Source organism: Pecten maximus, chromosome 7, assembly GCF_902652985.1.
Source record: "Pecten maximus chromosome 7, xPecMax1.1, whole genome shotgun sequence".
Classification (NCBI taxonomy): domain Eukaryota; kingdom Metazoa; phylum Mollusca; class Bivalvia; order Pectinida; family Pectinidae; genus Pecten; species Pecten maximus.
This window is the reverse complement of record NC_047021.1, coordinates 39,188,963-39,203,786: the sequence shown is the minus strand read 5'-3', so window position 1 is coordinate 39,203,786 and position 14,824 is coordinate 39,188,963. Positions and strand designations below refer to the sequence as shown.

General features: G+C 33.7%; 1 protein-coding gene across 1 annotated transcript in view; it reads left to right on the top strand.

Annotated features, from left to right (window-relative positions):
• Positions 1-14,441, top strand: part of LOC117331214 (neuroglian-like) — a 63,809-nt gene extending 49,368 nt beyond the window's left edge. The window contains exons 20-24 of the mRNA XM_033889811.1: positions 138-323; positions 1,137-1,421; positions 1,774-1,899; positions 2,532-2,607; positions 8,021-14,441. Of these exons, the coding sequence (XP_033745702.1) occupies positions 138-323; positions 1,137-1,421; positions 1,774-1,899; positions 2,532-2,607; positions 8,021-8,225 (878 nt within the window). The 3' untranslated portion in view covers positions 8,226-14,441. The remainder of the gene's footprint in view (positions 1-137; positions 324-1,136; positions 1,422-1,773; positions 1,900-2,531; positions 2,608-8,020) is intronic.
• Positions 14,442-14,824: the final 383 nt, after the last annotated feature.

Below are 14,824 nucleotides of genomic sequence, written 5' to 3'. Positions count from 1 at the left end.
TTTAGTTTTGCTAATTTCCAATTTACTAATACTGGTACATTGACTCCTTCAAATTTTATTAAGATTTTTTTAAAAAGATTTGAAATAATAATCGGCTTTCAGCAGAATTTTTGTATTGAAGTTTTCTTATGTTTCAGTACATGGCCTGACTGTGGGGAATTCTGTCATAGCAAACGACACCATCCTCGAGTTAAACGGTGGATTTATCACGCGAGTCAATGGACTAAATGAAAATACACAATACAGAATGCACGTTCAGGCAAAAACAGGCACAGGTCTTGGGGAAGACATGTTCATTGACGTAATGACTGCAATTCCTGGTGGTGAGTTAATTATGCCATTCATTGTCATAACAAATAGAAATGAATGGTTGACTTTCTAAAGGGCAAGGGAGGTAACTATGTTTCACAAAGACCAACTATTTATTTGTGTGGTAGGGATTAGAAAGGTTGAGTCCAGGTATCGGCTATTTATAATTACCACAGTTTTAAAAATTTGATTGAAGACTTTCAAATTTCTATGAACCTTTAAGAATTTTATGCACCTATGGCCATGGCCTCTCTTTCCTAACCCTAGAAGTTAGGTTTATGTGCTAATTTTATTAATTTTTAATTTGATCTATTCTTTTAATGTATATTTCAAAAAACATATTACTCTTAAATTAAGCAAGATTGTTTTTAAAAGCATATAAAATATCAACTTTGATAACGCATTTTTGTACAATATTAAGAAGAACAGGAATTGTCTTTAAAAAAAGATAAACGGCATAGTTTTAATGTGGTGGTTTTAATGTAAAACTGCTGGTGAAATAAATTAACGAACTTTAAATGCGTTTCAGCCCGATAACAAAATTATATCAGTTTGAATCATTTTTGGTGATAATAAGACTGCATTTGAACTTAAGAATATAATTTTATCAATTTGTCATTTGAAAAGATACATCAACTTATTCAGCTTGTATTCAATCTTAACTTTGTTTTGTTTTTAACTGCACATCTGCATTTTGCATTTACCGCTACATTGACCAATCACATACTTCATCTTGACCAGTAACGCCACCTGTCGCGTCATATCCGGGGCGAAAAGAATATTATACGACTATTCCGAAAAAGCTTACAATTTGAGTTTTACTTCAGATCCTGCTATGCCTCAGATTGATAGGATCACACCTCACTTTGACGCGATCAATGTGTCATGGACAATCAATGCAAACCATGACCGAGCCGGCTATAATCACTATGTGGAATACCGTCGCCAAGGAAACCACAAGTGGAGCGAGATGACGGGAGAACTGATGAAATCTTGGCAGATGGTTCCAAATCTCACATCTGGTGTTACCTACGAGGTCCAAGTCGTAGCAACCAGTGGACAGGAAATCAAGCGGAGCAGTGTCCACACTGTTGCCACACTTGGGGCACAAGGTGAGTACCCGGAGTTTGGGGATAGGGGTACTGGGCGATCGAGAACTACGTGATAAGTTCAGGCCACATATAAGTGAGAAGGCAGAGACGCACATCCGCAGGTCAGAATGCATTTTATTTAACAGAAAGACCAGTAGTGTGCCTAAATTTTGGGTTCCAACCCATGACCCCCAGCTTGCCAGCCTGTTATTCTCCCAGTTGAACTAAAAGGGAAATTTTACACCTAATCAAAGCTAAAAGACAACGGTATTGCTGTGTACAATTAAAAACTGAATCAATGATATTTTTGTTTTACACAACGAGAATGGTTTCTGGCGTAATTGATCAATATTTACCATGTTTTCGATTTCAGTTGCCTACACCGAGAAGGTATATGAGAGCCTATGGTTTATCATCATGCTGGTCGCCTTAGCTCTCCTCATCATCATCTTTATCATTGTGTGCCTTGTCAAACGGAGCCGAGGGGACAAATATCATGGTAGGTAAAGAATACTAGAGCAGCTATGTACACGAAAATGTATTCCTAACTTCGAATCAACATATCAACGGCCAGATATATACAAAAGATAAATTTTGCACGAAAACCCTTGAAAATGTAAAAGAATAAGACTGGGTTTTCAGGAGAGGTATAAAGCTTCTTTTGATCTTTGTCAAATTGAAGTACTGTGGATCTTCTCTTTATCATGCACGGTACATGAATATTTGGCTGGTTTAGAGAGGGTTCGGTTTGGAGAAGTGATCTATTTTCACCAATCAGCATAAGGGAATAATATTGATCTGATGTTATTTCTTAGTGTTCTGAAAATAAGAATCGTTTGGTAAACATGATATCAATTTCCTTCTGTGAATTTTCAATTTCTCAATAGTAACATTCCTGCCTTCCCAAACCTAGTGATTATATGTCACAGTTATATTTTTAACCTTGTTTGTAGTGATTTCTTCACAATTAATGTGAGTGTCAGAGTTTTTAGATGCTGAATTTTGGGCCGACATGTAAAATATAAATTTCTTGTAATAAACTACCTCGTTTTGTTTACATTAAAATCATAATAGAAATTTTTTTTTAACATAAGAAATTTAAACTGAGAATTTTGCTATTTTTGTCAACAGTACAAGAAAATGAAAGGCTTAAAGGAATACCACCAGAGGATAAGAAATCTGCACATGTTAATGATTTTAATGAGAAGTGAGTATTGTCTTGTTATGTGTGGTCCCTATGTTAGATTACACTAGTGGCCTCTTGTCAAGGGCAGTTGTCTCCCCTGGTAATGGTATACGTGCGATATGATGGATTTCTAGATGTAGATCTATATTAACAAAAGCTTAAACACTCTGTAGTGGTATTAGCGTGCTCTATTGAAGTTTATTTGGTTTCTTCATATCTTAAAGACATATTACTTCTTCTGAAGAAATCATCTGCTTACGCTTGTAGGACTAGTATATTGATTGGCCTTCCATAACAGAGGTGGGAATCTGGATTTAGAATGACATAATTCTATATAAGTAAAGATAATGGATTGTACTATAATTATAGATTTAGTGACATTTGGTAGACCTATCTATTAATTTCAATGCTATATCAAAATTCCAATTTCTTCCACTTCAATGTAACTTGAGTGCTTTAACAGGAATTGTAAATTTCATTAATTATTGGGATTTTTCTATTATTATCCTGGGGTATGATTCATTTGGGCTTTTTGAACTTTTAACACTTTATTTTCAAAAAAGAGCCCCTTCAGCATTTTTTGAATTATCAATTTTTATCCTGCATTTCTTTTGAATGTTGTCTAAAAGTGATTTTTATTCCAATTGTTCTTTTTAAATTTTTTGATTATTTTTGTGTGTCCCCTTGTAAATGCCCCCCACTCAGTTACTATACCGATTCACTGTGCAAGCTGTTTGCTCAAAGTGTATGTTGCAGTTCGTACGGCATTTGCATATTTGATCATAGCTCATGTAATAGTTTTTTTTTTCATTTATCACAGCAATACTGTTTTCATGCACTTAATTATGCTGTTTTTATATTTATTGCAATGTAATGTAAAAATATCTAGCTAATTGTACCCAAATTGTACTTTGAAGACAATAGAGATGACTGAAAATAGATATGTTCTATACTTGGATAGTGTTAAAGAAAACTTTTTTTTTTCTTACAATTTTTTTTCACACATCCTTAAGTCTTTTGTTGCCAGTTCCCATGGGATTCATGAAAATTTTGCTGAAGAACATTTAGCTTGGCAATGCTTTGTTTTAAACTTAAAATTCAAAACATTGTCATCATAAATCTTCTAGAAAATAAACTTTTCGAATAATTTATAATAAAAAAAAAATTTGAGTCATTTGAGATGAACTGTAAGTAAAATTCAATATGCTTGGTATTAGTTTGTTAATAAGATCAGTGTTGAAGTAAAGACAATGCTATTTATCAAACAATTACTACATACAGAATACATTAACATATATAAGTAGTGTAAATTTGTTCATGTTATGTGTGTCCATGTAAACATCTATAGCCGAGATCAGACATGTTGTGTGTGTCCATGTAAACATCTATAGCCGAGATCAGACATGTTGTGTGTGTCCATGTAAACATCTATAGCCGAGAACAGACATGTTTTGTGTCCATGTAAACATCTATAGCCGAGATCAGACATGTTTTGTGTGTCCATGTAAACATCTATAGCTGAGATCAGACATGTTGTGTGTGTCCATGTAAACATCTATAGCCGAGATCAGACATGTTTTGTGTGTCCATGTAAACATCTATAGCCGAGATCAGACATGTTGTTTGTGTCCATGTAAACATCTATAACCGAGATCAGACATGTTATGTGTGTCCATGTAAACATCTATAACCGAGATCAGACATGTTTTGTGTGTCCATGTAAACATCTATAACCGAGATCAGACATGTTTTGTGTGTCCATGTAAACATCTATAGCCGAGATCAGACATGTTTTGTGTGTCCATGTAAACATCTATAGCCGAGATCAGACATGTTTTGTGTGTCCATGTAAACATCTATAACCGAGATCAGACATGTTTTGTGTGTCCATGTAAACATCTATAACCGAGATCAGACATGTTTTGTGTGTCCATGTAAACATCTATAGCCGAGATCAGACATGTTTTGTGTGTCCATGTAAACATCTATAGCCGAGATCAGACATGTTTTGTGTGTCCATGTAAACATCTATAGCCGAGAACAGTTATGTGTGTACGTGTAAACATCTATAGCCGAGATCAGACATGTTTTGTGTGTCCATGTAAACATTTATAGCCGAGATCAGACATGTTTTGTGTGTCCATGTAAACATCTATAGCCGAGATCAGACATGTTTTGTGTGTCCATGTAAACATCTATAGCCGAGATCAGACATGTTTTGTGTGTCCATGTAAACATCTATAGCCGAGATCAGACTGTGTGTCCATGTAAACATCTATAGCCGAGAACAGTTTTGTGTGTGTCCATGTAAACATCTATAGCCGAGATCAGACATGTTGTGTATGTCCATATAAACATCTATAGCCGAGATCAGACATGTTATGTGTGTCCATGTAAACATCTATAGCCGAGATCAGACATGTTTTGTGTCCATGTAAACATCTATAGCCGAGATCAGACTGTGTGTCCATTTAAACATCTTTAGCCATCCATATACAAGTTGGTAGTGATGACAACATGCATGTCACATTTTGGTAATGTCATGTCTCATTATTCACAGATTTTTGTATCAGAATAAAAATAAAACATTGAAGCTGCAAATCATTACTCTGTCCTAAGCATACAAACACTATGTCTGACATTTAACTACACATATTTATAAATTTACCTCTCTCATACAGCCATTGGGATTATTAATTGTAAATACAAAACTAAATCTTTATCTTATATCAAGGTGAACGAGTTTTGATTATAAGGTCAGCTAAATTTGAATCACCTTGAAAGGTCATGGTTAACTGGTTTAGATCAAGGTTAAATTTTTTTTGGTACAACTTTTTCAGGAAGCAGGTTACTTAAAAAACAAATCTTGATTAGTTTCATTTTCACAGGTGTATCAAATTGAACTTTCTGTCTTATCAGATTTTTTATTTTCTTTTTTATTTTTGATTTTTTTTTTGATATTATTTTTGAAATTAATATTGTTCACTTACAGTCATCTTCATCAAATGCCTATGTATTTCCCCCTTTTTACCCTTCCAACCTTTTACCAGAGCTATTTTGCTAAAATCCAATGGACAAAATAAATGGTATTTATGTTTTTAACTTGATTGATTTTGCCTAATTTTGATTTCTTGCCTTTTAAGGCTAGCAACCTGGGATTACGATGAGGTGTAAGATTACCAGGTGTCATCATTTTGTTCTTTTCCTGATTTCCGTGTGTAAACCAAAAATCTTCCTCGCTTATTGCTTCGTCAATTTTAATTTTGTTTAAGTTATTTGATTATTTTTACATCTGCAAGGTCATGCATGTGTTTGTCGCAAATCTGAAGATCAAGGTCAAATATATTTAAACACCCTCATGCAAAACCCTGCCAAACTTAAAAACAGCATAGAAAAGTGTACCCTTGTAATAAAATATATACTCCTTTTGACCTTGAGAAACGTTTGTTTGACCTTGCAGTTTATTTGTCATATTTGTCAGTCGCATGCATTTATGGTATACATAATTTAATTTTGTTGATATAACACTGATTCAACACTTGTTATCAATTAATTAATTAATTGTTTCTAACTTTAAAAACTACATTTAAGATTTATATTGCTAATATTTGATTAATTGTGCAATTTTTTTTAATGCATTCTGCCACAGCAAAACTAAAGAGGCTTGCTATAACAATTGAAGATTCTGGGTTTCCCGAGTTTGAGATTAAAATTGACCCTAGAAGTGTTGATTTAAGTGACATTTTTTATTGTTTCAGCCACAACAGAAGCATGTTGGTACTACAATGTATATATATCCACCCTGTCATGTTGGTTTAGTTGTGCATTGTGATTTGTTTATTTACATACTCACCCTTCCCACTGAAATGGGAGAGCAAAATTTTGTCAAAACTAGAAATTGTTTAAAATGCACTAAATATCCCCGTTCCAGCTTTGTTCGAAATAATGGAGCTGAACGCAGAGTCTGACTAAAATTGAGTTCAAACATAAAAGTTGACCAAGTGTCATTTAAGCACAAAATGGAAGTGACAGTGACCTACTTTTGATTTACTGATATTTATCCAATTACAAATTTTGATGACGGATGGACTTCTAGTATCAAATGGATAAAACAAAACCTCCTAACAAGAGTGTGTATAGAAAAACAGACGGACGGACATACAAATGGACGTGTCCCAAGTTCTTCATTATTTCAAGTGGCCCATGAATCGGCTATGTTGCTGGGGTCATCTGTAAATGGATAAAAAAGTCTACCATTCACAATCAAACAAAAACATTGTCTTACCATTCATTGTTACTCATTAAAATCATATATATATAAAATCATTAATATTCATATTAAGTCATTAATATTCATATAAAATCATTAATATTCATATTAAGTCATTAACATTCATATAAAACCATCAAAAAATTCTACCATTCAAATTCAACTTTTAAAATTGTCTAGTATTCAGAGTAAATAGTTGAAAATTTCTACCACTCATAGTTAAGTTCCTAAAAATATCTACCATTAAAATTTAACCATTAGAATTGTGTATCATTCATAGTTTAAACCCTTGAAATATCTAATATTTGTATATAACCTTTAATGAGTAAATATAAATCCACTTAACGAGAAGTGTTGTAACGATGTTTGTCAGGACTGTTTTTCTGTTGTGACGTTTTGTAATAACAATTTTATTATTTTTTGTTAAAACTTGTCAAGGCTTTCCATGTTTATTTTTATGTTCAGTTATTGCTCTGATCAGGAAATGGAACAAAATGTCAACCTCTCCTGAAATGTAAAATATTTACTTCGAATCAATTTTACCCTGACATATAGTTTTCTGTTATAAAGGGGGCCTGGGTAATTCTGTATTGACTTTCAGGACTCGCTTGCTTGCTATTTGCTTACAGAAATTTGAGTTGATTAAAAACAGCTTAAAATAAAAATAAAAAAATCTGTTAATGAAATTTGTTTCCAGATTTGATATGATGCATTTTGTGATGAAATATTTAGACATGACCTAGGGTGTTTTAAGAGTGTATATTTTTATATGTACATGTATATATATTTAAGCTTTGTCAGTATCAGAATCATTATGTAACTTAATCAATGTGATCGTTCACTAAAAAAATGCTTTAAGAAATACAAACAAGTTTCTTTACTGTTGAATTTTAAAAAATTTAATATCAAAAGTTCATTTTTTCAAAATTGTTTTATCAATAATCTCTAATATGCTGCCTACCTAGACATCTATTATCTAGAATAATTTCCATTACAATTTAGGAGACCAAAATGTACATTTTCCACACATTGTGTTTATCATATCCCTATTAGAATTTGTTGAACTAGCATGAAGCTACTGAGCCACCCATCATCAATACAATTTTTAAAAATTATGGAATATTTAGCAATTTTTTAATTATTCTCTGCCTTGCTGTGTTACAGCGGTGAGAAGCAGCCTCTAGCCGGTGGATCTGACCCTGACCTTGAGAAAGCTGGCCTTGACAGTGAACAGGACAGTTTAGAAGAATATGGAGATGTTGACCCTAGTCGTTTTAATGAGGATGGGTCATTCATAGGACAATACGGAGCACAGAATGTCTCCACTGCAGACGAAACTCAACCGTCAGCCATGCACACATTTGTTTGATTCTTTTAGATTCGTAGCTTTGTAGCAACAAATACAAGCAAATACTGTATTGTCATAGGAATCAGGCCAAGCAATTAATGTTGCCATAGCAACAGGTGAAAGCAAATAATGTGTTGCCATAGCAACAAGGACAAGCAAATATTTCACTGTCATGGCAACAAGGAATAGCAAATACTGTATCGCCATGGCAACAAGGCCAAGCAAATCATGTGCAAATACTCTTATCAGAGCATTTAATGCCAAGCATTCCAACTGAATTTCATAGTAATAAAATACTGTGTGATGTCGTAGCTACAAGGCCATGAACTACAGTGGAGTTCATTGTATCAAAATACTTTTGTGTTCACTTACACTTAATATATATTGATGTCACGGATACTTGGAAACGCTTAAGTGTGTCTAGTCAATACGATGAAAAACATGAATCTCTGGTCATGGGTTGTTCTCTAGAATATATCGACTGCTTGTGATACTGTTTTTGACGTGCAATTTTGTCATTCGTCACACGATTCCTGGTTACCATGGATACATGCATCATCTCGCATTTTGTCATCTTCAGCCAAAGCCTTCTTTAGTGTCACTGTTGGCACGGAGTCCTGAATACAGTGCTCAGAGATTTTGTGACAAGTCTCGTACTATATATATATATAACGTAAAGTTACTAAACAAATGAAAGTCACAGAATCCTGGAGTGAACTTCAAATCGGTGTTGTCTTGTGGGAAAGTTCTCTGACAAAAGTCCCAGTATTGATGTTTTCGCTTACAAAAATATTTATGCATAAATGTTGATTTGTTAAGTAACATACGTGATTGAGTCAATCTGCAGCAGCGTGTTTGTGTACCATTGAATCTACAATATGATGATCTATATATATATATATATATAGGAACAATAGAATTTCTTTGACTGTGAATTTTATTTAATTTTCTTATTTATTTATTAATGACCGAAGTATGATGATAGTTTCTCTATGGGTGAGTGTGACCACCAAAGGCTGGTGATATTGCAACACTGCTTTACATGCATTGAGAATGCCTGCAACACTGTCCTTTTTTTTCTAGTGCAATATACATAATATCCGAATTCCACATGGATTGGTGGTGATCCACAAGTAGTGGATTCAAGTAATCTCCAGGAGAAGTGTATTTCAGTGATCCACATGTTGTGGATTCTAGTGATCCACAGGAAGTGGATTCTGGTGATTCACAAGTAGAGGGTTCTTGTAATCCACAAGAAGTGGATTCTAGTGATCCACAAGTAGAGGGCTCCTGTAATCCACAGGAAGTGGATACTCGTGATCCACAAGTAGAGGGTTCCTGTAATCCACAGGAAGTGGATACTCGTGATCCACAAGTAGAGGGTTCTTGTAATCCACAGGAATCGGATACTCGTGATCCACAAGTAGAGGGTTCTTGTAATCCACAGGAAGCGGATACTCGTGATCCACAAGTAGAGGGTTCTTGTAATCCACAGGAAGTGGATACTCGTGATCCACAAGTAGAGGGTTCTTGTAATCCACAGGAAGTGGATACTAGTGATCCACAAGTAGAGGGTTCTTGTAATCCACCAGCAGAGGGTTCTTGTAATCCACAAGAAGTGGATTCTTATGAGTTAATCTGCAAGTAGTTGATCACAGATTGAATAATATCAATTATTTGATGAAGTTTGTCCATAAATTGTATGTCCATGTATTTATAAAGCCATGATCATTTACAGTGCTTATATTGTAGAATGAGAGGGTGTGAGTGTGAGTCAGAATTATTGAATTGTTACCAATATAGAATTTACTGCTGCAGATGATACAGTTTCCATTCCTTCATGTATTTCCTATGAAATAATTATTTGGATGTTATAACATGTATATTACAATGTTTAGTGATAGGTTGAAAGCCAGACATGTTTGTTACCAAAAACCACAAGCCATGTCACCGTGGTAACGTGTTACCATGGTAGCTTAAAATGTCACCTAGTAATGTCGGAGATTTCATAGCTGCCTTACATGTCCAAGCCGATTCTGTTGACATTCGAAACTTCAGAAATTCTGCACTGCTATGTTAGTAAACAAATATACAGATGAATCATCGGGAAGCAAATTCAGATTAGTCAAAACCTGAAAATGTTTGAGAAAGAAATGCAAGAGCAAAAATGTGGCAATGAGATGAATGTTATTGTATTGTATTGTTGAACGGCCCATTGACAGTTTGAGTCATTTAGGCCAAAGATGAATTGTACATGTTTGTGTGAGAACATGGCCAACGCCATGAGTAATGGAAAGTCTTCTTTTTTTTCTTTGAGGAACAAAAGTTCTTTTGTGAAATATTAAGTTTGAAAACTCTTTGTTACTGAGATATGAAGAATTATGTGGCAATACAAAATAGTAAATTCATTTGGTGGTGAAATCTCAAGCAAGCAATACAGTGTGTATATCTAGTCCAGTTGGTAATGCTTGTAGACCCCCTCCCCGCCTCCCCTCAATCCGAGAAGTTCCACTAATGCATTATGGGAACATGAGTCCACATTCAACTGACTATCCAATCAAAAGGCTCACATATATACATTCACATTGGAGAATTAGATTTTGATGAACAAAAAGAAAAAAAGATCTGCGTTTGTGATATTTTATACTCACCAAAATCTCATTCCATTTCCATATCTTAGCATAGACTGATGCAGCATTTCAACCAGGGACCAAGACAGATCAAGCAAAAATTATGTACTGTATATAATACACTCGTCATGGTGAAAAAGTGTTGTTGTTACACACTAGCTTAGGACACAGTATAGATTTAACATTAGTGTTTAACATATAGTAATACAGGGTTTCGACTTTGTTAAATTAAGTTACTGTTTAAAAACACAATCACTAACTGTACAAAAACAAATTTACTACTGTATAAAAAACAATTAAGTTACTGTTTAAAAACAATCAGTTACTGTAAAGAAAAAACAAAAAAAAAACTCAATTACTATATCAAAAACCATTAAGTTACATATATAAAAAAATCAGTAGTTATTGTAGGAAATTTAACAAAAACAAAAAATTATAAAACAAGTGTAAAACTTAAAATCGTAACTTCAACACATGTACACAAACCATTAACTTCTCTATGTTGTTAAGCACACACAGTATACTGTATGGAGTATATTGAATGGATTAACACTCATTTGACTCGTCTATTATCCATTTTTGTCAGACTTTATTAAAATCTTGTGTCATTTGGCAGAAAAGAATATAGCTATAGTTCTTCTGTGTCCATTTATCTGTATAGAATATATAGACGTTGTTTTTGCATGAATAAAAATCCAGATTTTTGCGGTAAATTTTAAACTCATATTTCAACTGTTTTGATTGAACTGTTTTGCATGGCCCTATAGCTAGAATTCATTTGATACATTCAGAAAATATTTTTACTTCAGAAAAACCCAAAGATTGAGGCCAGTCATTCATCATCTTAATAATAATATAATTCAAAACAATTGTAGGTTTAAAACTTGCATTTATAATGATTTCATAAAGCTACCTATCAATTATATATAATTGTAATATAATTTATAATATATAATTTATATAGTTTATATATAATTTTCATGTTCATTATATCTATTTTTTCATGTTTTTATTCTATTCTTGAAAACAAGGAAAGAGGACCCGACGGTTTTAATAAAAGGGAAATACGCCTGTTGCATTGTAGTCTGTCGAGAAGTGAAGAATAATAGAGATCACACCAATTGATGTTCAATATATATACTATATTGTATACCATCCAAGTTAGCTTTTCCATTCTAGTCATTTGATAGCTACAGTATTCAATGTTTTGCATTTTTTATTTAGTACAAAGGAAAAACGGAGAAATCCCTCAACATCGGGATAAAATTGTCGTATATGTGTACGTTTTTTTTTAATGTAAAACGTTTGTGCGGTAACCACTATTTACAACTCGAACATGTGTTATGATATTCTTTTTATTATGAAGACTCTGCTGTACAAAATTTGACGTAAATAAATATATGTAAATCTTGTGTCATATGACGTTATGGGTGTAAATATGCGAGATATGATGTGTGCTCTGATATTTTTATATATGTGATCTGAGTGACTAGGAAGCTTGGGTGTGGTTTTGTTTATTATCCGTAAAAGTAAAAATACGTTCAAAACAACTTTAATAAGGTTAAAGATCGGCGTCATCAGGGTTTTTTTTGTTTTTTTTTGAGGATGCATCAAGGAAACAAAAGGTAAACTTACACATCAGTTTTTATGAAATTTATAACGGTAAAAGACCAAAATTACATGACGACCTAACATTGATGATTGACGAAATTTCTATAACACGTAACTTACCTGTACATTGATTTCAATAAATTATTAAATGTTCCACGTTCTGTCTTGAAAGAAGGTCAAGACCATTAGATTTGGAAAATGCCTTTTTAATGCTCGATAAAACGGCCAAAACTATTCGCAGTAATACTAAATACCTACCGAGTACCACAACCTCCATTTTATGTACAATGCATCACTAGCGACACTAGAAACCTACAAATGTATCGTCACCTTGTTTATTTTGTGCAATATTTATTTTTATCGAGAAGGAAGAAAACAATTTAATGTGTGTACTCTCATAATGTATTTGAATGAAAGAAAGTATGTCTCGGTAAAAACTGAGGAGTCCTGTTAGCGAGTTTACTATACACTGGGATGTATACGTCCTGGGATTCGCTTTCATCGTACGTGTATTAGCAGCGCTGATAGTATTCCGTGTCATGTATATCATTGTGAAAAAAAAAATCCACCTTTTTTAAAATTCCATTAGTATTTAATCTTACCGCTACAGAACTCATGTTTACTGTGATCAGAGTCACAGATTCAAGCTCATTAAGCTACCAGACTGGTACTGCTAATTACCCTCACTTTACCTCTCGTCAATGAACCAACCTTAGCATATTTATTTGTATCGTCCGGTTCCATTAGAAAGCGGTAGATTTTCAAGAAACTTCCACTTTAGCAAGTCTAGGAACCGACTCTGTGTGAAATTAACATAATTTTTTGTTTAAATTAAAGTGGGGAAATCCCACAAGAACCAACGTCCATTCAGTGTAGTTTAGGAAAAAGTTCATCTTCTAGGTCTCAGTATGAAGTGTTTTAATACTTGATATTAAGAAAAGGAAATCCAATATACTGTAGTTGTACACAAAGTTTTTTTTCACAATGGTGGCAGTCTTTTGTACATTGATTGACACCTGTCAATCTTGTAAAGAAGTTCCAGATGATATTAGTGATTTTGAATCTCCCACATATTTCTATCAGCGTTTTAATTTTACTGCGATGTAAACAACACATATCACTATGACAACAATAATGGTCTACCCACTCCGTAGGTTTTATGATATTAAGCAAATGTTGATGTAGCTCTTAGAAAAGTGCATCAAACTTTCTCCTTCGGACCAGATGACCAATATAATCAGTGCAGGTCACTACTCTGGTGGTCAGTTGTACTCTGTCCAGTGTATTCCAATACTACTATTTCCACTGACCGCTGTATTCCAGTGCAGGTGGTCAGTTTCCCAACTGACCAGTGTTGGGGTATAAGACTTATTCAAGTACACCTTGGTATTACCCTTTAAGTAAACTCAGTGGACCTGTGTAGATTTAAATCTCTTCTCAAGATGAAAAATATAATTACCTGGTATAAATAAAATCTGTTATAGAAATTTAATTATCAAGCCAATGTTGCTACAATAAGTTGATACAAGTAAAATTAGGTTCCGAATTCTGGTTTTGAATTATGATAAATGTGTATATAATGATCTACCAAATTTAGACACTTAAAACAAGGAAAGTCACTTGATTCATTAGAGACTGCCCTGGCCCGTACTAGGCAGGTAATGTGACGAGGAACTGTCAAAAAAAAAATGTCATGTGACTTTGGAGCTCATTAATAAATCGAAGATCATGCGACTTTCAGCTTACACCTTGGTTGTAACTTGTATGTATATATATATATGTGTTGGCACCTTAATGAGTTCTGATGAGAGGTTCAACTTCCTTCGTCAAGCATATATCCGACAAAGCCTATAATTCCGAGGTAATTTGTGTTTCAGCGATTCCATAAACAACTGCCACTCGTATCTTTTAACATCGGTCTCTATCCTCGATGACTATTTGTACTCATTTGTCATGTCTGTTTACATTGTAAAAATAAAGTTACAAAGAAAAAATATCCTGTATTTGTTTTCATTTATATGTTTAGAAAAGTTAGCACACTTAGAAATATGCCATGGAATTATAATTGTTACATAGACTTACTACACAGCACTGTTTGGAATTTGTACTATGGAACATTATAAATTAGTAAATAAAGACAGTTTTGAAGAAGTTTTTATACATTAAGCATTAAATAAAGACTGTTTTTGGAGAGTTCTTTTGTGACTATGGCCGTTTCCGTTTTTACGGTCCAAACGGCCGGACCGGTGTTGTTCGTTTATGAAAATTAATAAAGATGGACCTGGTGATTTTATCTTGTTTTCAGACAAGCCTTGACAAAGACTTCCAAGGCCTGTATTAACATTTGCAGGTCAAGATATATGTTTGAAATATTACTTT